Source organism: Vipera ursinii (assembly GCF_947247035.1).
Source record: "Vipera ursinii genome assembly, chromosome: 7".
Taxonomy (NCBI): Eukaryota; Metazoa; Chordata; class Lepidosauria; order Squamata; family Viperidae; genus Vipera; species Vipera ursinii.
In genome coordinates, this window is record NC_139521.1 from 61,394,132 (window position 1) to 61,417,510 (window position 23,379).

At 37.7% G+C, this 23,379-nt stretch overlaps 1 protein-coding gene across 2 annotated transcripts in view; it reads left to right on the plus strand.

Annotated features, from left to right (window-relative positions):
- UNC5C (unc-5 netrin receptor C) overlaps nt 1-23,379 on the plus strand; it is a gene marked incomplete at both ends in the record, with an annotated part of 331,254 nt that overhangs the window by 252,316 nt on the left and 55,559 nt on the right. For both annotated transcript variants that reach the window (XM_083367827.1, XM_083367828.1), the window contains 2 exons: nt 18,052-18,232; nt 19,493-19,660. In XM_083367827.1, coding sequence (XP_083223953.1) covers nt 18,052-18,232; nt 19,493-19,660 — 349 coding nt within the window. The remainder of the gene's footprint in view (nt 1-18,051; nt 18,233-19,492; nt 19,661-23,379) is intronic.

The window sequence follows — 23,379 nt, forward strand, 5'->3', positions numbered from 1 at the left end:
TAACATTTTGATGCCATTCAAAAAGGAAATTTTTCAGTTCAGCTTTGATATGCTGTCATCCACAAGTTGGTCTGTTAGTAACTGTTGTACTTTGAAGACTGAAACATATTAATTCACTTTGTCAAGCAGAAAAGATTGATGACTACAAGCTAATTGGCTGTGAAGCCTATTTGTACTGCAGTCGGGGCAGACACCAATTAACACTTGGCAGGTCCAAGAGTCCTATCCATAAAGCCGTTTAATATCTTCCACTCCACACAACTCTCAATTGCCTTTTATACTTTTTTATTTATCTTAAAATCAGGAGGGAGATAAACATCTAAGAGAGGAGATTAGCCTAACAGAGCTTCCGTATAGATTCCTTCCAACATTGTTAGAAAAAACAAAATACAGAAAATTAATGAGTATGAATAACTTACTTTAGTATTTTATTTTTGTCACTACCCACAACTAACAAGATATAAAATATAGGGGGGAGTGAAACCAATATAACTCAGTTGTAGCATTAGATTATTATTTTAGTTTGAAGATGTATATGTTCTTTGTCTAGATTCCATGTGCTTGAAAGGTATTATAATTGCCAGACTGGAAGTTAGAAAGTTGGTTGCAACTTTCCAAGTCAAGTTGTTTAATACAAATCAAATAAGCGAGCTTAAAAGTACTTATAATTATTCTGTTTAAAAGAAAGAGAAGCTCTATCCAGCCTTTTTTTAAAAAAAAAATCCTGAAATATACAAGTATGTATTTACATTTAAAACCTCTATGAGAAAATAATATCATCCACATCTTACAGCAGGGGTGACAAACTGCTGGCCTGCGTGCCGGATGCATCATGGCGAAACCACGCCCACCCCATTGCCGGCAATGGGAAAAAAAGTCATGATACGTTGCGACACGTCATGTGACGTTGCGATTTTGATACCCCTGTCTTACACTCTAAGGTTCAGAGCATGTGAAATCTATACATGGTCTGCACATTAGTTTGAAGATGTGGGTAAGGTCATTTTTTACAAATGAATTTGCAATTCCTTCTAGATTTTAGGATCTTAATGACTGATTAGTGTCATGCAATCGTTACAGATAAAAAGTAGGATAATTTTGTTTATTCAGAATATTTTACATCATAGAAAGGATATTTGCTATGCTTTTGGTCCTCAGCAGGAGAGACAACTTACCACACTGAAAGCTGTCAATTATCTACAAATTTAGCTGCTTACTTAAGACTGTATGTAGCTGGGTAGCTTAATGATATGCAAGTTAGTAATCTTGCTCCACAGATTAGAAATTGAGTAAAACAAGACATTTAAAAGCACTGATTTTAAGTGTTTCAGCTTTAGTGGAGATAACATTTGTGGTGTCAGATTCTATTAGAGGCCTTAGGAGGAAAAGCAGAAACAAATAGATGTAGGTCATACCAGGACATTTGTAAAGCCCAAAGCCAAAACTAGAAATATTTTTCTTAGAGATTTGAATCCTGGCAGTGTAGCCCCTTATATTTTTAATTGTTTTCAAAATCAAATCTTTATTTTTTCAAACAGCATTAAAAAGATGTGGTCCAGCACTTGATGGATGGAAATGTAGAAATACAGCAAGAAACTGAATGGCAAAATAGAGGTAGTCCTTGACTTACGACCACAATTGAATCCCAAATTTATGTTGCTAAGTGAGACATTTGTTAAGTGAGTTTTGCCCTATTTTACAACTTTTCTTGCCACAGTTGTTAAGTGAATCACTGCAGTTGATACATTAGTAACCCAATTGTTAAGTTAATCTGGCTTCCCCATTGACTTTGTTTGTCAGAAGGTCACAAAAGTTGATCACGTGACCCCTGGCCACAGCAAAGGTCATAAATATGAACCAGTTACCAAGCCTCTGAACTTTGATCACATGATCGTGGGGATGCTGCAAAGGTCATAACTATGAAAAATGGTCATAAGTCACATTTTTCAGTGCCACTGTAACTTTGAATGGTCACTAAACGAACTATTGTAAGTCAAGGACTACCTGTAACAAAAGAAGTATGAGCTTCCAATAGTATTTGCTGGTATATCGAATCATTAACAATATTAAATGAATCATAAATCCATACATACTTTAGCCTTCCAAAGCTTAGACATCATCTGCCAGGCTTGATAAGTGACTAACCATTACACTCACCTTGATACTGCCTGCTAACTCCCATTTGGAGTTATTCTGCCCTCTTTTATTATAAATATAACCGCACGTACTGTTCCAAAATTTAATGTCCAATCCAAAGTTTCAACCTTTCCTAAATCTGAAAGCTTCCAAATGTTTCTGTAACTTGAAAATGAAGGTAGGTATAAATATATTAAAAAGTCAACTGCCTATGTTCTCATATTATGCTTCTGGTCTGGCAGAACACCATAGGTGGGAATTTATTACTTCCTCCCAAATCCCCATCTTAATAAAGTCTCAGGGATTTGACCCCAAAAGCTGTATGTGAAAATTAAGATGGTAGAGTCACTAGTCTGACAACAGTTTAACAAAGAATTTCTGCACTCAACAGTGGAGTTCTGATGAACCTTTAAAAGAAACACCTAGCACTAGAAATTTTCTTTTTTATTCCTAAATTCTAGAATTTCTTAAGTTTACATGACAAACTACGGTAACTTGTGTTAGGCTGGTATGGGAAAGTCTCTCATTTTAGTTTGGTCCCTTTTAATTTTAACAAGTAGTTGAAATAGTTGAACATTTGGGAATTCATTTTTCTTTCAGAAAAGAGACATGAGCATCCATGTTCTATAGTATCTAAAGATGCTGATTCCTTATAAACAGTAATTCCCAGAATCTGTTTGGAAGTGTAAGTGTAAGTGGACCAGTTCTGAGATAACTCTTAATATTGGCAACATCTGTAGTTCTCTTAGGACTTCTTGTTATATTCCAAAGTAGTTGAGATCATGAGCATTTTGATGTTTAATTTTTCTGTTTATCTACAGTTCCCAACATATATTTTACAGATTACGATAAGCAGTTGCATTAGAAGTGCCATGTTGACATCTGGTTTAGATTACTGCAATTTGTTCTACATGGGGCTCCTCCTTGAAGAACATTCAGAAGCTTCAGTTGATGCATAATGTGACTACATGGGTAATAAATGGTGTCAAATATTTAATATACAATATATAATGCCACTGCTATGGAACTTCATTGGCTGCCAATGTGCTTCCAGGTGCAGTTTAAAGTTATCACTTTTATAGCACTTCAGTAGGACTGAATTACCCAAGGGGGTGTCTTCTCCCAGTTGTTTCTATCCATCCAATCTGATTTGGGCAGATGATATCACTCTAATGGCAGAAAGTGAAGAAGAACAAAAGAGCCTCTTGCTGCGGGTAAAGAAGGAGAGTGCAAAACTTGGGTTGAAACTTAACATTAAGAAAACCAAGATCATGGCATCTGGCCCTCTCAATTCCTGGCAAATAGATGGGGAAGAAATGGAGGTAGTGACAGATTTTATTTTCCTGGGCTGCAAGATCACTGCAGATGGGGACTGTAGCCAAGAAATTAAAAGATGCTTGCTCCTAGGGAGGAAAGCCATGGCAAATCTAAATAGCACACTAAAAAGCAGAGACATCACCCTGTCAACAAAAGTGTGTATAGTCAAGGCTATGGTCTTCCCAGTTGCAATGTATGGCAGTGAAAGTTGGACCATAAAAAAGGCTGAGCGCCAAAGAATTGAGGCCTTTGAACTCTGGTGCTAGAGAAGACTCCTGCGAGTTCCTTGGACTGCAAGGCGATCAAACCAATCAGTCCTAGAGGAGATCAACCCTGACTGCTCTTTAGAAGGCCAGATCCTGAAGCTAAAACTCAAATACTTTGGTCACCTAATGAGAAGGAAGGACTCACTGGAGAAGAGCCTAATGCTGGGAAAGATTGAGGGCAATAGAAGAAAGGGACAACAGAATGAGGTGGCTGGATGGAGTCACTGAAGCAGTAAGCGTGAGCTTAAATGGACTCCAGAAGATGGTAGAGGACAGGAAGGCCTGGAGGAACGTTGTCCATAGGGTCGCGATGGGTCGGACACGACTTCGCAGCTAACAACAACAAATCTGATTTGGTAGGTTGGGTATGTTACAGATTCATCAGCCAAAAATGTCAGCTGGAAGAAACTAGAAGATAAACTTGTCTTTGCTATAGCCTTCTGAAACATTCTTTCTTTGGTGTTTAGAATGACATGATCTTGCTGGCCTTCTATATGACCATGAAGAACTGGTTAGATGTTGCAGCCTGGGGTCCTGAATGTATTAAAAGTCCAGTTTCTTGGCTAAATTAAATCTATAGCAATAGTTTTATTTGGTAACCATACATATTTATTTCAAATTGTTGTAATTGTTTCTATGATTTATGACATACACTGTCCAGAGTCACCTGAAATGGGTGGCTATAAAAATCAAATATAAAAATAATTCAGAGTACAGTTGTTTTAGATTCTTCAGAACTTTTGGGCACTTGCCACAAACACACTACTGTGTCCTCAAGAAGTTGCCTTCATTTGATCCCAGCCCAAGGTTAAGTTCTAACATTCTTCAAGAGCAGCCTCAATGCACAAAACCTGTTAAGCATTGTTATCCATTATTTTAGAGGGAAGTAAGATGTCTGCAGGGACATAAAAGAAAGGCAATAGAGGCAGGATAGGAACTGACAATGGAGACAGCAATTTCATGCTAGTATAGTTTCCTGCTGAGTCAAGGATGGATGAACAGTTCTTCGACTCACACAGCTCTCAGTGGATATGGATTTTTTTTTAAGTCACATTTGCAGTTAGTTTTTGCAGCTCATGTTTAAGGTATGGAGAAGAGACTTTATGGGTCTCACAATACATCACAATTGGCTGTAATTGGGGTTTTTAATAGTACAGGGTCGATTTAATTTTTTTAAATTGGGTTTTAACTTTTGTATGGTTGATTTTAACTCCCTGTAAACCGCCCTGAGTCCTCAGGGAAAGGGCGGTATATAAATGCAATAAATAATAATAATAATAATAATAATAATAATAATAATAATAATAATAATACCTTTTTTCCTTTTTTCTTGAGTGAAAAATAAAATATTTTGAGATATCTGTAAAAAAAATTAAAAAAATCATCTCTACGGCAGTTATTGGGATTCACCTGTAGTAAAGAAAGCACAATTATTGGCAGTTAATGACTTTTCTCATTGGTTCTGTTTTTTTCAAAGAGGCTCCACTGTCCTTAGGAAAAATGATGTCAGACCGAGGCAGCCTCATCGAATTAACTTCTCACTCTAAGGTTATAGATCAACCCATTAATGATATCTGAGATTAGTTAATAAGCTATAAGCAGTTGGAACAATTAGCTGTGCTAAGTATAGAAGGAAGTTTCTAAGACTTCAATTCAACAGCAGCAGCTATACTGTTTGATGACCCAGTTGAGCTTAAAAACTGTTGTACTTAACTTCAATCAAGTTAGGTGCCAACTGGGGCTGGGGGAAGCTAAGTGAAGAGATTGTTATACTGTGTTACCAAGTGATTACATTTGCTTGCCAACTCAAAAAGAATATGACACAACTTCTACTCAGCTGGGCAAAATGTACAGAGCGCATGGGACCTATACAAACATGTAGCATCAGGTGGCTGCTGCATCTAATTGATTGTTAATATAACTGCTGTTTGCTTTGTTTAGCGAGAGTAGTTCCTGATTTTGCAGCCGTTGCCTTTAATTGGAACTCCTGTGTGTACCTATTTCCTTACAGGTATTTTATCGACCAGACAGCATTTTGCATTCTGTTCAAAAAAGGGAACCTTTTATATAGCAAGAATAGGAAGCTGAGGAAAGAGAATGGCTTTGAATACCAAAGAAGAGACACAGTCACTCTCAGTGCTTTGTGTTGTATCCTGGTGTGATTTATTTTCTGGGAGGTATCTGAAAGGTTGGAAACAAAAGGGATCATAAGAAAACTTTAGTGCGTTTTAAATAGTAAGATTGGGAAAATATACAAAGTCTGCTATAGAGATGGACTGCAGTAGAATATCCAGGCAGCTTCCATTTTTCTTTCTTGAAAACAGCCTGCCTTCTTTTCTTTCTTTGTATTTATTCAATCTTAGGCTGGGTTTTGTACATAGCTGGTTCCTTGCCTACATTGGTTGGATGATTGGATTAGGACTAGCTTAATTTATTGATTAGCCCTTGGACCACATCAAACTGCAAAGTTCCAGCAATAAATTGTTACTAAAATTTGATAAAGGCAATTTAAAGTGGAATTTGATAAAATACAATTTAAAATGGAATGAAAATAAAATACAATTTAAGATGAAATAGTAATAAAATACAATCTAAAATGAAATTGTAATAATGTATGATAATTTAAGATATAGATAAAATATGATAACAATATATTTCAGAGTCGCCCTTACAATCTACCCCAATCAGTCCCACGTATGCAGATCTCAACCGGATCTCAATGGGTCATTTGTCTGGTATATAGACCAAGATACCTGTCTCTCACCCTCTTATACAGGCAACAGACTAGCTTAAGTAATAATAATAAAGTTGAAAGGGGACATTGGAGGTCATCTAGTCCAACCCCCTGCTCAGGCAGGAAACCCTATACCATTTCAGACAAACAGCTGTCCAGTCTCTTCTTAAAAATTTCCAGTATCGTAGCATTCAAGGCTTCTGGAGGCAGGTTGTTCTACTGGTTAATTGTTCTAACTGTCAGGAAGTTTCTCCTTAGTTCTAGGTTGCTTCTCTCCTTGACTAGTTTCCATCCATTGCTTCTTGTCCTGCCTTCAGGTGCTTTGGAGAATAGCTTGACTCCCTCCTCTTTGTGGCAACCCCTGAGATATTGGAAGACTGCTATCATGTCACCCCTCACCCTTCTCTTCGTTAAACTACACATATCCAATTCCAGCAACCGTTCCCTATATGTTTTAGCCTCCAGTCCCCTAATCATCTTTGTTGCTCTTCTCTGCACTCTTTCTAGAGTCTCAACATCTTTTTTTACATCGTGGTAACCAAAACTGGATGCAGTATTCCAAGTGTGGCCTTACCAAGGCATTGTAAAGTGGTATTAATACTTCACGTGATCTTGATTCTATCCCTCTGTTAATGCAGCCTAGCACTGTGTTGGCTTTTTTTGGCAGCTGCAGCTTAAATTCTCTTCCCTGTTCTGTTTTCTCTGGTTTCCTTATCTCTTTTACTTCTGGCTTTTTCTGCATTTACTTTCTCTCTAGGACCAGCTGTGATAAATTCTAGTTCTCTAAACCCTTTGAAAAGAGTCCAGAAATATTTTGGACCTATCTGTAATACAGCAGCGCTTTGATATTACTTTTTATTATATTCCTGAAAAAAATATACAAATACCTTAAAGCAATCCACTCCTTAAATATTTTAAGGAATCTACTGACTCTTTAAGCAGGTGCATCATTTTTTCAGGCTGACATGGAAGCTTGCAAAAAAAAATATCAGGCTGTTTTAAGAGCAGAGAGAGGTCCTATGCGTGACCAAGCACTTCTTCCAAATTAGTTTTGAAGCATGTACTGCATTCGTTTTAAAATAACACTAATGCATTCATAAATTAAGTTTGTGAATTTAATAAATATTAATTTCTATGAGCCATTTGTTTTTATTACTCTTCTACTCCTCCATTCTGCCTTGTGTGAACTTAAAACTATCTTCATGTTCCTTAAACATTAATAAGTTCAGGTATTTAAGTTGATCAATTAATATTTGAAGCCAAAAGTTATATTTAAGGGGGGGGAATGTTATCTGTTTGTCTGGTACTATTTGTACATAGAACACATTTTAGCATTTAATTTTTGAGGATAATGTCCTGAAAAATAAAGACCAGTTTAGGACTGCAACAAAGAGTCATTGTGACAGTTGTATGTTATTCTCTCTTGTTGAGGCAGTTGGCCTCACATTTCATGTTGGGTGACATGTGGCAGGTTCTCTTTTCTAATTAGTACAAATGCCCCAATTATGTTAATATATCTCCTGATGCCAATCAGTGAATAATTAGAGACAACACATCTGTCTCCCGCTAAGGGAATGGGATAAAAAAGAAGAACAAAGTGCAAAGCGCTCTAAATTGCTGCCACATTGGATTGTGCATTTTTCAAATAAGGATGCACAATACCCATGAACAAGTTTCAAATGTGTTAACTAAATATTATATTTTTGTTTGACTTATTCTACCATTAACTCCAAAGACCCTAAGTATTTTATAGTAAAAAAATTAAGACATTAAAAGCATGTGCTTTTTAAGGACTTTTTAAAAGTGAATATTAGTCACAGGATCCAATCTGGGTCAGTCACTGGGCCAGAGGTTTAGTGCTCCAAGCTTTCGGATTTTTGCTGGAACCCTTCCTCAGCGAACTTCCCTGAACTTCAGTTCCCTGAAGCTACAACACAAGTCTGAAAAAGCTCAGAAGACTAAACCTCTGGTCCCAGTGACTGACCCAGATTGGATCCTGCTACATTATTCTGGGATCTGGATATTCACCTTCATTCATGAATGTTAGCCCCCACAATCCAGCCTATTACTGATAGCAAAGAGGTGTTCAAAGGAGCCCCACCCTTTGCTGAATTAGTAACAGAGAAATAGATCTGAGTGCTCTCAGATTATATATATCAAATTTACATGCCACCCACTACACACACACACACACACAGAGAGAGAGAGAGAGAGAGAGAGAGAGAGAGAGAGAGAGAGAGAGAATTCAAGTCACTGTTGGCTCTTGATGACTACCTGGACTAGCTGCAGTTTTCTTAGCTCCATTTTCAGGAATGAATTGCCATTGCCTTCTTCTTAAAGCTGAGACAGAGTGAATGATCCAGTCACCCAGCTGATTTCATGCCTAAGGCGAGATTAGAATTTAGAGCTTCTGGTTTCTAGCCCAATACTTTAACCACTACACCAAACTGGCTGCTTTTCTGATTACTAGTCCAGAAAAAGAGGTACAGAATTGCATGCAAGAAAGATTTGCGAAGACCTACTGGAGAAATAACAATATTGAAAGTCCAGGTTTTCTGTTTCACCTGGATGTATGGTACCTTTTAAATAAGTACCTGTGGTCCTCGATTTAGGACCACAATTGAGCCCAAAATTTATGTTGCTAATTGAGACATTTGTTAAGTGAGTTTTGCCCCATTTCATGACGTTTCTCGCCACAACTGTTAAATGAATCGTTGAAGTTGTTCAGTTAGTAACATGGTTGTTAAGTGAATCTGGCTCCCCCATTGACTTTGTTTGTCAGAAGGTTGCAAAAGCTGATCATGTGAGCCCGGGACACTACAGTCATCATAAATATGAACCAGTTGTCAAGCATTTGAATTTTGATCACATGACCAACGGGATGCTGCAACAGTTGCAAGTGTGAAAAACAGTCACTTTTTTCAGTACCGTTATAATTAAATGAACTGTTGAAAGTTGTAGACTCCCTGTAAAGTCTCCTCTGAGTTAACTTCACGCTCAGGTAATGTAATTTTCTCAGCAACAATACTGAAGTAGTTTGCTACTGTCTTTGCCTTAATTAGTTTTTTGAAGTTCCTGATCAAGTAGAATCCCCTCCAATTGTTTACCAGGATAACAAGCTCAAAAGGTTTACTAAGTATTGACTCTCTGCATGATAATATTGATATTACAGTGCCTCTTACAGAATGAGCCGGCAGGATTGTCATCTACTTCTGTTGTCCGTACTGTCACCATTCTATTCATGCTTTCACATTTTGGCATAAAAATAATTTATGAAACAATTGACTACAATTATGTCAATGCAGATTACCTCTGCAAAATTCCCTACATTTTTGGGTAACCTCTGTTGTATTCTTTTTTAGGCTTCACTTACTACAACCTTTCTCTTAAACAGTAAAATAAAAGAAAATATGTAGATTATAGTCCTGCACGTGTAACAATAGATAGTATCATCATCTATCATAATTATAGCCATAATCTTTGTAGTGAAATTTCATAAAATTAAAACGAGCACTTCAAGTAACCAAGTCTAATCCCATGCACAGTGCAGGAATCCAGATTAAAGCATTTTGAACAGATTCCTGTTCATTTCCATCACCTTTCTTTATAGCTGGTTCTATATGTGCTAATTATTTATAAATATACACCTATCACACTATTTTCTAGAGCTAAGGCATGTTAGGCAAAGCACCTAAATGGACTAAAAATAGTAAAAGTAAAGAGATTTAAAAAGGGGATATACAGGTGAAACTCAAAAAATTAGAATATCGTGCAAAAGTTCATTTATTTCAGTAATGCAACTTAAAAGGGGAAACTAATATATGTGATAGACTCATTACATGCAAAGCAAGATAGTTCAAGCCGTGATTTGTCATAATTGTGATGATTATGGCGTACAGCTCATGAAAACCCCAAATCCACAATCTCAGAAAATTAGAATATTACATGCAATCAATAAAACAAGGAGTGTACATAGAACAATATCGGACCTCTGAAAAGTATAAGCATGCATATGTACTCAGTACTTGGTTTGGGCCCCTTTTGCAGCAATTACTGCCTCAATGCGGCGTGGCATGGAAGCTATCAGCCTGTGGCACTGCTGAGGTGTTATGGAAGACCAGGATGCTTCAGTAGCGGCCTTCAGCTCTTCTGCATTGTTCGGTCTCATGTCTCTCATCTTTCTCTTGGCAATGCCCCATAGATTCTCTATGGGGTTCAGGTCAGGCGAGTTTGCTGGCCAATCAAGCACAGTAATCCGACGGTCATTGAACCCGGTTTTGGTGCTTTTGGCAGTGTGGGCAGGTGCCAAGTCCTGCTGGACAATGAAGTCAGCATCCCCATAAAGCTCATCTGTGGAAGGAAGCATGAAGTGCTCCAAAATTTCCTGGTAGATGGCTGCGTTGACCCTGGACTTAATGAAGCACAGTGGACCAACACCAGCAGATGACATGGCTCCCCAAATCAACACAGACTGTGGAAATTTCACACTGGACTTCAAGCATCTTGCAGTGTGTGCCTCTCCATTCTTCCTCTAGACTCTGGGTCCTTGGTTTCCAAATGAGATGCAAAAGTTGCTCTCATCAGAAAAGAGGACTTTGAACCACTGAGTAACAGACCAGGTCTGTTTTTCTTTAGCCCAGGTAAGATGCTTCTGATGTTGTTTGTTGTTCAGGAGCAGCTTGACAAGAGGAATACGACATTTGAAGCCCATGTCCAGGATCCGTCTGTGTGGTGGCTCTTGATGCACTGACTTCAGCCTCAGTCCACTCCTTGTGAAAGTCCCCAACACTTTTGAATGGCCTTTTCCTGACAGTCCTCTCCAGGCTGTGGTCATCCCTGCTGCTTGTGCACCTTTTTCTTCCACACTTTACCCTTCCACATAACTTTCTATTAATGTGCTTTGATGCAGCACTTTGGGAACATCCAACTTCTTTTGCAATTATCTTTTGAGGCTTTCCCTCCTTATGGAGGGTGTCAGTGATGGTTTTCTGCAGAACTGTCAGGCCAGCAGTCTTCCCCATGATTGTGATTCCTACTGAACCAGATTTAGATTTAAAGGCTCAGGAACTTTTTGCAGGTGTTATGGCTTAATTAGCTGATTAGAGTGGGACACTTTGAGCCTAGAATATTGCACCTTTTCACAATATTCTAATTTACTGAGATTGTGGATTTGGGGTTTTTATGAGCTGTATGCCATAATCATCACAATTATGACAAATCACGGCTTGAACTATCTTGCTTTGCATGTAATGAGTCTATCTCATATATTAGTTTCCCCTTTTAAGTTGCATTACTGAAATAAATGAACTTTTGCACGATATTCTAAATTTTCGAGTTTCACCTGTAAAAATCTCATTTACACTAGCATTGTCCACGGCATCTCTCCATTTCTTTCCACTCTTATAAACCATCCTTCTTCCACCAAGTCTATACATTGCTTTATGTGTTTATTCAATTTATTTTTATATGACCTGGGTGGCTAACAGGGAATAAAAGCAAGATAAAAACATATCAAACAAATGAATAAATAACCAAGATAGCAGCCAAACAGAATAATCAGCATAACTATTTTATTTATTTAGTATATGGCATATCATGCAAAGACTTGCAATATATTATATAGGACTTTCCAGGCTGTCAAAATGCATGGCAACAAAAAGACAATTATGATATGGGTTCACCCACACACCGTGGGTCCCTACCTCAGTGATAGAACCTGTCTGTAAGCCTTACAGAAAGTCAGTAGGATCAGGGCAACCTCTGAGGGAAGGAGGTTCCAGAGGAACCATGTCAGAAAAATGTTTTTTCCAGGGACTCACCAGATGACACTCGGTAATAGATGTGAACCAGACCCTGTCTCTCTTGCCAAATCTCACAGGAAGGGAAGGGAAGATACAACCGAGGGACAGCCCCACAAGAACTTAACTTCATGTCATGTTGCCTTTTGTTTACTTTTCTTCTAATAAATTCTATCCTATACATTCCAGTCCATTTATCAATTTTTCTTAATATTCTCTCTTTCATCTTAGCTATTAGGCAACTGTCCCAGTTTTTTGCCCCTGCAGACTTTATAAGTGTTCCCTCGACCAAGTAATTGATAACAACATGGAATAACACAGAGGCCAGTGCCACTCCAGTTTATTCTTCATTCAGAGATGAAGCGAGTGAATTAATTAGCGCTCTTTAGTAGACATTTGTCCAGTTATGCATCCATCTAACAGTATTATCTAGTGCACATTTTACCATTTTATGAAAGGGAAACTCATAGGGAGATGTAGAAATTCGTCTATGTGCAATACCATGTTCTTTCTCTTAGGTCTATTCCTTTGCAATAAGAGAGAAATGAGAAATAGTAACAGAAATTAAGTACATGAGATAAGAAAAGGAATCAAAAGGTAGCTAAATCTAGTTCGCATCACCACCATTTGCTATCTACCTCTATACTTTTCCATTTTTGCAAAATCTCTTCCCATATATATATATATATAAGGGAATGTGATTGAGCTTCATCCTGGCAGTGAGGAAAGGCCTACTCTTCTTTAATGTATCTCTCTTTTAGTGACTTTAGCGAATGATAGTCCTTTGGTTTTAGGGAAGAGCCATCACAAAAGAGTTGAGTAAAAAGAAGGAAATCCAGATAGCAACTCACAGATGTGGATGCCTAAAGTTAGTTCACCTGTTAACATAAGCTTGTATGATGCCACATGTCTTAATGCTGTGGTGACTCAGTGGTTAGAATGCAGTATTGCAAGCTAACTCTGCGGTACACTGCCAGGAGTTCAGTTCAGCCTTCCATCCTTCTAAGGCAGACATGTCAAACACAAGGCCCGGGGGCCGGATCCGGCCCGCAAAGTGGTTTCATGCGGCCCGCGAAGCCATCCTGGAAACAGTGAGAAAACGGCCCCCACTGCCTTGGCCCAGAGACCCTACTTCTTCCAGAGACCGTCAGATCTGTCCCACTCCTGCCCAGGCACCCATAGGCACCCTTGATGCGAACGATGTAGAGCTGGCCACACCCACCCAGTAGGCCAAATGCACTCTAGCCACGCCCACCCAGTAGGCCACGCCCACCCTGGCCATACCCACCCGGCCCCCTGAGGGCAACCGCAATGCTGATGCGGCCCTCAATGAAATTGAGTTTGACACCCCTGTTAAGGTCAGTGAAATGAGGACCCAGATTGTTGGGGGCAATATGCTAACTCTGCATACCACTTAGAGAGGGCTGTAAAGCACTGTGGAGTGGTATATAAGTCTTAAGTGCTATTGCTGTTAATAAGATCTGTATATCATTCTAGCCTAGAAAGATGTATTAGGAAATAAAATGAAAGAAGTAATGCCTTGGGGGAGGGTAAGAATGAAGGACAAATTGTATATTCTGGGAGTAATTCCAGAAAAGAGGCTGAAAAATAGCTTACTGTATATGCTTGTATAAGGAAGCAATAGTACCTAATATGAATTACATGGTTATCCATGTTTAACTGTGGTTATGACTTGGCCAAACACACTGAATATTACTATACAGTGGACTGGATTCACACAGCATGCTGTGCTAAAATATGATCGGACATTTTGGTTATGCCTATGTTCTCTGAACATAGGCATAAAACCTCAGTGTTTTTGGAGTTCCAAATTGTATAAGCATTTTATATAAAAGCTTTAAATGAAGAAATGCCTTACCGAAGACATGTATTTATTCCGAAGCAATTGTTATATGTTTATAACTGAAGCAATTTTAATTTGACATTTAGTACTATTACCAAGGACATTATAACTGACTCATTTCTAAAAGGCCCTGCAAGTAAGACCTGTGGTTTTGATCAATGCCGTAAGGAGCTTTAATTGCAACAGCTTGTCTTCTTTGATAAATTAGGCACATCAAACATTGGAAAATGACTTGAATGCTCATTCTCTGAAAGTATATGATGAGTTTTAGAGGGAAATATTAACAGCTCTCTGAAAAAGGATTTAGCTTTGAAAAATGTTATAAAGGGGGGGGGAAACAAGCGTTCTTCGAAAGGTTGCCTTAAAAACAGGAAACAAAAAAGATGCGCTTACTATCTAGTTTTCCTTCTAAATTTGTGCCAGTATATTAGAGAAGTTCTCAACTTTATCTATTCCTTAGATTCTTCATAATTCAATGCACATTTTTATCAATATTCACTTTGCCATCTATGATTTCTAGGCTACTTGGTTAGATGGTTACATGATTTAGGAGGAAAAAAGCTGTTATTTGTATATCTATACTGTGAAAGATAGGACCTTTATACATTCCCATTGCTTACTTCATCTCTGAAATGCAAGATACCACATGTTCCCATGCAAATTTTATCAGAATTCACTTTTCTTTTTCATAAGATTGTATGGGAGCTAATATTAAAAAAAGGAAGTAAGATTTTTCTTTATAACCCAAGAAAGTAAAGTAAGATAATTTCTGCTTCACAGACTGCCATCGAGCAGTCATTTGTACATGTAAAATGAGACGTAAAAATGACACGTATATTTTCCTTCATTCGTGAAATAAACAAAGCTGTGCAATTTTTCACTCTACAAAAAAAAGACATTCAGAACATATAAAAATACAAACATGGCACCTATCTGCAACACTTTCAAGCAGTTATGCCTTTTCTTAGGCAACATAGAGCAACAGTGTAATCCAGCCCAATTCTTGCCTCTAGTCTTGTCAAGGTTGCCTAGTGTTGCCACAGGCTGTATCTATCATGTGGCTTGTATTACCATTACCTCTTGGGGAAGTAATTATCTACCTTTATCCATATTGTCCGTGTTCTCTGTACGTTGCTAGATCACAGTATGAAAGTAGGACAGGGAACAATCAACTGTGATTATGTCAAGGGTGAACTTGTTATCTTCTGCAAATTGTGTTTCCTTTTTGTGTAAGTATGACAAAAAAGTGGTTTATAGAGTTGCAGGCTGGCATTATATTTGCACATGCTCCAAAACACATCAGAAAAGTGAATCTAAGTGCTGTACTGCTGTAGAATCTACTTTCAGTAAGAACAATCTGTTAGTGCCCAAAAATATATATTAAATTATATGAGAGCTGGCTAAATATAATAATGTTATTTTGAGAGTTACATCCTGGAAGGTATTAGGGAAAATACATGAGTGCAGGAGTGCAATAAGAATACTACCATTGCCTTTGGTTCTATTGTGCAAATTGTGTAGTTGTTTAAAATCCCAGAAGCATAGAAAGGACTATCTTAAAGTATAGGATGAATGTGTTTGATATACAATCACTCTATCAAGTTTTGATGACTGTTTCCATGAAGAAATATTCTTTGCTTAATATTTTGTTATTAGTTATAATTTCAAAGTAAGAAAAATCTTAAAGTTGTAGATTCATTAATTCATGGTTGCACATACTACTTTATCACTGAAAATTACTGTAATTTCACACTATTTCAAATGCAATAGTTTCCATTAGAAATAATTCATTTATGCAGTGCATAAAACCATTAGTAATTCTATATTGCAAAATATTAAGTTGATGCACAATAATTTATGGATATGAGAACAGATAGTTGCATACTTTCAACCAAGTTTTCTTTTAGGTGATAAATATTAGAATATTCATGTTCCTGTCTTAAATGGGATGGATTTTACTAAGCACACTTTCAGTGATTCGTCTAAGAAAAGAATCAAGCTTTATGTTAACAAAAACGGAAGAAGGCCCAACTGCCTAGATAAATGATTGATCACAGTCATTTTTGTGATTTAAAAAAACAGAGGAGCAAACCTTCTTGGCTTTTCATCTCTTTGGGCAGATGTTCAAACTGTTTAGAGTAAAGGGCATGTTTTTCTGAATGAACCAGGTCTTTCTTTGTTGTGAAAATTCTCTGTATTCCATTGGGTTGGCCAGGGGCAGGGTTGTTTTTTTTATTTAATTAAAGTGCTGGGCATACTTTCCAGTGATCCAGTGACATGAAGGCAACTTCTTTGATCTATCCCAGGCTGTAAAACATGCTCAGTTCAAAAGCAAATAAGCTACTGAATGTTCAGCCAATTTATGTGGACTAACTTACCTCAGGCAGCTCCAAGAGACTGGAATGCTTCTTTATGATAGAAATGAATGGAATATTATATAGCTTGGGGAACATGTGTTTAGATCTTTAACCATTTCAATCTTTCAGAATGCTTTTTTTTAAAAAAAAGTATGAATACAGGGTATGATTGTATATACGCATGTCATAACAGAGTCACATTGATCTACATAGATATGGTAAACAGTATCTTTATTTTAAGTCCACACAAGATGCGTTATTGGTGAAATAATGTAGGAACCTATGTCCCTACTAAGTTATTAATGAACAAATCATTTGTTTCAAAAGATAATGACCCACATGGATTCTCTAATAGTTGTTAACATTGTTAAAATTTGGAAGGACCAGAGAATCACTTACATAAAAAGGTCACTCAATGCTATTTTTCTTTAAGTTTAAAAACTCACTATTGGGCATTACTGAAAGCTAAAGTAAAATGTAAAGATTTCCCCTGTGCAGTCGTGTCCAGCTCTATGGGGAAGTGCTCATCTCTGTTTCTTAGCCGAGAGAGCCAGCCTTGTCCAAAGACATTTCCGTGGTCATGTGGCCAGCATGACTGTATGCGGAGGTGCACAGAATGCAGTATCTTCCCACTGAAGTTTATCTACTCACATTTGCATGCTTTTGAATTGCTAAATAGTCAGGAACTGGGTCAAGAAACAGGGGCTCATCCCATCGCACAGCACTTGGGTCTCAAACCCAGGTATCCAACTGACAAGCTCAGCATCTTTAACCACCGCACCCCTATTGAAAAGTAGGATAAAAATAATTATGATTCAAAATATATTTGAGAGATCTTGATAGATAGTCTAGATTTGTCCTTGCAATGCGGGAACTCCTCATGTCTCTAGGGCAATTGATCACTGTCACAATGAATTCTGGAAAGGATCCCTCATTTTTTCATGCATCCACTATATTATCATTACAGGTAGTCCTCAACTTGCAACTATTTGTTTAGTGACTATTCAGAATACCAACCCCAACAAAAAAATGACTTATGACCAGTTTTTACACTTATGCACTTTGTAGCATCCCCGTGTTCATGTGATCAGTATTTGGGCACCTGGCAACTGGCATGTATTGTCAGTTCTACTGTCCCAGGATCATGTGATCACCTTTTTAATCTTCCCAGCTGGTATCCAATAAGCAGTCAATGTGCAAAGCCGGATTCGTTTAACGACCACACGATTCATTTAATGACTGCAGTGATTCACTTAACAACTGTGGCAAAAAAGTTAAGAAATGGGGCACAATTCACTCAGCAACTGTGTTGCTTCAGAGTAGAAATGTTGGGCTCAGCCGTGATCTAAATCAAGACCTCTTAGCTGTCCCAGAAGAAGGTAATTGACAATTGCTTCTTGTATTTGTATTTAAATTGTATTTGTGTTTATTTACTTGTTTTGTATATGTAACATATAAACTGCTTTGAGAGAATTATTAATCTGTCAAAGAATATAAAAACATGTAATAAAAATATGGTTTAGTGGAGTGCTTCATATAAAAATGCTGTATCTGATCATATTTGTGAATCTCTCAACAGGTTGAATGGCTGAAAAATGAAGAGGTGATAGATCCTGTTGAAGACCGAAATTTTTATATCACTATTGACCACAACCTGATCATAAAGCAGGCACGTCTCTCTGATACAGCCAATTATACTTGTGTTGCCAAAAATATTGTGGCAAAAAGGAAGAGCACCACGGCTGCTGTCATTGTCTATGGTAAGAGAGTTATCAGGTTACATATTTTGGCTATTTATAGATTTTGGTTTACATAGAGCCTTGGTGGAGCAGTGGGCTAATGCCTCCTTAAGTAACACCAGCTGCCTGCAATTAGTGCAGGTTCGCATCCCACCAGGCTCAAGGTTGACTCAGCCTTCCATCCTTCCGAGGTAGGTAAAATGAGGACCCAGATTGTTGGGGGCAATTAAGCTGACTTTGTAATAATGCCGCTTGGGTGTGTGTGTGTGAAAGCCCTAATAAGCAGGCATATACATAGAATCAAGGCTACTGCTAAGCTTGTAAGCCGCCCTGAGTCTTCGGAGAAGGGCGGGATATACATGGAATTAAAAAATTAAAATTAAAATAAAATATAAACAAAATTAAATCTGTGCAGGCATGAGAAATGTTGATTTCTAAAGTTGGGTTTAATTCTACTTTATTCTGCTCTGTATGTTTAGTTGAAGCCTAGAAACAATGTAGGCAATTTATAATGAAAGTAGAGTGTCCTTTGTTTTGTAGTTAATTAAAACATGTTGGCCTGGGGGGAAAAACTCCACAGACTTCTGCATTTTGTTCCCCTCATTTTACTGGAATGTTAGCCCAAGCTCCATGTCCATGCTTTCAAATTTCATTGTGTTTATCAAAAGATTAAAACCGAGACAGCTTAAATAAGGCAGCCTTACTGTTTTCAATCTGCCTGCAATTAGAACAAGGACACATATTATGCTTAGCCTTTGAGATCAGTTTTTCCTGTTGAATTGGAGGTAGAGTAGAAAAAAGAGAGAGAGAGAGAGAGAGGTAGGGAAAAAGGAGATAAATAACTGCTGCTTGATTGCACTTATTCTCATTTTCTCTGTCCGCAAAGAACATCCAAAGTTCTCAGTTTATTGCAGTACCATAAATAATTATTCCTACATTTTCCATCACTTTTCATTCAGTTTCATGATAAAGAATAGGCTTTCAAAATTTCTTTCAAAGAACAGAATTTCATCACTGGGTTCTTGCACTTATTTTGTTACAAGAAGGAGTATGGGGAAAACGTATGTCTTCCATCTTTTAGTGATCAATTATCTTTCCAGCAGTCTGTAACTGCTGGTTTTTTATTATCCATTTTTGAAATCCAAGCAAGCACAGAAGAAATATATAAGCTTTTCTTTTCTAACAAAAAATGTTTAATTCATAGAAAGGCTTGGAAGCTGTAGGCTTAATAAATTGTCAGTTCTTCATCTAAGTCATTTTCCTACCTTCCTCACTTGTCAGTCAATGGTGGATGGTCAACGTGGACAGAGTGGTCAGTATGTAACAGCCGTTGTGGAAAAGGCTCTCAGAAGCGTACAAGAACATGTACCAATCCAGCACCACTGAATGGGGGAACCTTCTGTGAAGGCCAGAATTTGCAGAAAATACCTTGTACCACATTATGTCCAGGTATGTTGTATCACTGTGATGCAATATTATCTAGAATAAGTCTTGTTTTCTTTTCTTTTCATGGTGGGGGATGAAAATGATGACTTCTTACTTTTAATTTTAAAGTAAACTCTATCATACCGTTGAAATACAGATAAGCTGAATAATTAGCACTATTATTATGCAATGTTTGCCTCACATTGCAGTTGTTATTCTGAACATTTACATAATGAGTCAAGATTTAGACCCTTGGGAACCTAGGCCTTGGATCTGTTAAAAATTCTGCATTTAAATAATAACATTATGTATTAGTAAGCTTACACACAGGTAAAGATAAGATTTTTTTTTTACTAAAAGTAAAAATGTTACCTGAAGGAGTTGGATTATTGTATTTATTGTAAACCAGGGGTCCCCATCTGGTGGGCCACAACCCGCTACTGGGCCGTGGCCATTGGGCCGTGGAACAGAGTGACCGGAGGTGCACATGTGTTTGCACGCTCACCCCCACTTGCACCATGCAGCAAAACTGGGGTGTGTGTGTGCTAGTGAGTGTTACGTGGGTGCTAGCACCACCGCATTTGCATTGCGCATACTTGCGGCCCCGTTTGTGTTTGCACATGCGTCTGTGCATAAAATGATTCCCCCTCCCTTTCCTTCCAGTCTGCCAACCGAGAAAAGTTGGAGACCTCTGTGGTAAACTGCCCAGAGTCACTATGAAGACATATGGCATATAAATGCAATAAATACATAAATAAATAAATACATAAAATTATCACATTATAACTGTTGTAAAATAACAGAATTTTAACATTAAAAACAAAAACCATGTTCAGTCTCTTAATAATATGTTTCAGAGTGTCTTTGACTGCGATCTTATTCACTAAGATGGGCAAAATACACCTTATTCATTCTAGGTGCATTAGAAAGTTATTTGAGTTCATTCAAAGGACAAAAAGTTCAAATAATGCTCGTGCCTCTCTAGTTCAAAACCTGATTTGCTCTTTACACCAACAAAATATTTTCTCTTATCACCAGCTATGTTCCTTTATCTATTTGACAATAGTGATCTAAATAGTATTAACATAATGGTTGTAGGAAAATCTATTTTGTTCCCCCTCCTTAAATTTCTATTGCTCTTGACATCAATTAAACTTTTCCTTGAAACATTACAAATTCAAGATTCCATGTTACTGCATGCTTCTCAACAGTACAACATTACATTGAAGTAAGGAATAAAATATAGATTTTAAAGGACAAAAGCACATAACAGTGCAAGCAACTTCAAAAATTGTATCTGTTATCTGTAAGAATTTGTGGTGGATCTGTTGAATTCTGTCTGAACCTATTATTTTAATAGGGAATATTTTGGGAAATCAATATGTTAATAGAAATTCAGTAAGCATATATTTATTTTAGGTGCCTGTATCAGATCAGAGGAGAAACATGTGACTGGATGGCATCTCCCTAGCCCAATGTCAAAACAAAAGACCATGTTGGGATGTAAGGAGATTGTCTGTTTAAGTTTTTATAATATACCAAATGAACAAAGAATTTAAAGATTTTATGGCATCGAATTCTAGTGACTACCTATCTAACTTCTTCTGAGGGATGCACTTGAAGAAGGACTTTTCAGAATGCTCTTAGAGCAATTTTAGGCAACTTTTTACATATGAGGCAGGTGGAGTCAGCAAGACTATGACTCCTGGCTTTTGGAATTCTAAAGAAAACAATCTTCTTCCTCTCTGGTTTTCTCTCGATGTAGGTAGGGTTTTGGGAATACAGCAGTGATCTGGGCGGAGGAAAAGCAGAAGCTCTTTTACCCAATTATTCTATTAATCCCTGTGTCATATTTCTCTTTGCTTATACTGTAGCTACACTATTCTTCCTTCTTGTTTATCCATGAATTTCCCTTGAAAGCTTCTTTCATTGTGTACTACCATGCAGAATCCTAATAGGACAAGAAGGTGGAGATGTCTATGGAGATTCTCAGTTATCCAACTCATGGTTGTCCCAAAAGTGGTTTTCCAGAAGACAACTAGACTTTCTTGTTGTTGTTGTTTTCTTTGAAAAAGTTTTCCTTGTTATCCAAGAAGCTTCTTCAGAAGGTGGAGGCGTTAACATGCATTATAGGAAAAGGGTGCTGCTGAGATAGTCAGAATTTTTTCCCCGGCCCAGATTAGACAATGGACAATAAATGGATAACTTTAAAATCAACAAACTGATAGCATTTTTTTTATTTTGTGAAACTTGATAATATTTTTTTTTTAGAATCTCCATCTCCATATTATTAAGGTCTGAAATAATCTTTTTTCAGTATGAGTTCTACATTGGACATACTGCAGTATGCTGGACTCCTAACTTTCTATTTATCACTAGTATCATTTCTTTTTGACCATCATACATGCAGGTTTATTCTTGATTTTGCTAAGGGAAACCTCTAGAAAGATGACACATAGATTTGAACCTGGGAAGGAATATTGCTTGTACAGTAAAGTATGCCTATTGCTGAACAAGAATGGAGAGGTATAATTCTTTATTTTAAGAAATGTTATCCCACCATCAATGTTTAATACTGATCATTAGGCTTGTTTAATGCAGTATTTTGATTAGAACACAATATTAAACTGCAGGCTTTATATCATGATTTCTTCATGTGGAATAGGTAAAATTACACAAATCTGAATCTTTACTGACACAATAGGACATATCTAATTTGCTTACTTAGAGTATTTCCTCATGTCAGAGAAGAAAACAGGTGAATCAGAATTTTCATCCCTTCTCACATTTAATGAACTAAAACATTTGCATGGCAATTTATTGGTTGTTATTATCTATAGCAGTGTCTCTCAACCTCAACCATTTTAAAATGTGTGGACTACAACCCCCAGAATTCCTCAGGCAGCCAGTTGAAGTACACGCGTTTTAACATTGCTGAGGTTGACATTCCAGAGCTTGGATTAGTGAACTTCATATGATCTACTAGTGGCACCATTTCTAATGACAGCACCAGTTCTTCGATTTACTGCATCTCTGCTGCTGCTGCTGCACGCTAGAGGAATGCATTAAAGAGAAAACATATCAAAGACTGAACATCTTTCAGTAAGTGCAGCAGAACCAAAAACAGAAATTTGGATCAGTATAGTTCTCCATTTCTGAAGGGTTTTAAACAGAAGCTCTACAGCTACCTCTGGTGGGTGATTTACTGGTTTTACTGCATATTGCAAAGAGTTGGGCTAGGTGATTCTTATGGTGCTCTGCAGTTCTGTGATTGGCAGTAGGATAAAAAGGATTTTATCTTATATAGATTCTATAGTCAGATTTTATCCTAGGAGTTCAACTTTGCATTCAAATAAACGAAGATGCTACTTATATACAAATGATCTGACCAGAGTTAAGTTAAAATTTATCACTTTGACTGGGAAGAGGGACAAATTGAAGCAGGGGTGTCAAATTCAATTTCATTGAGGGCCGCATCAGCATTGGGGTTGCCCTCAGGGGGCCGTGTGGGTGTGGCCTGAGAGGGTGTGGCCTACTGGGTGGGCGTGGCTAGAGTGCGTATGGCCTACTGGGTGGACATGGCCAGCTCTACATCGTTCACATCAAGGGTGCCTATGGGGGGTAGGGCAGGAGTGGGACAGATCTGAGGGTCTCTGGCAGAAGGAGGGTCTCTGGGCCAGGGCCAAGGCAGTGGGGGCCGTTCCCTCACTGTTTCCAGGATGCCTTCAGGGGCCACATGAAAC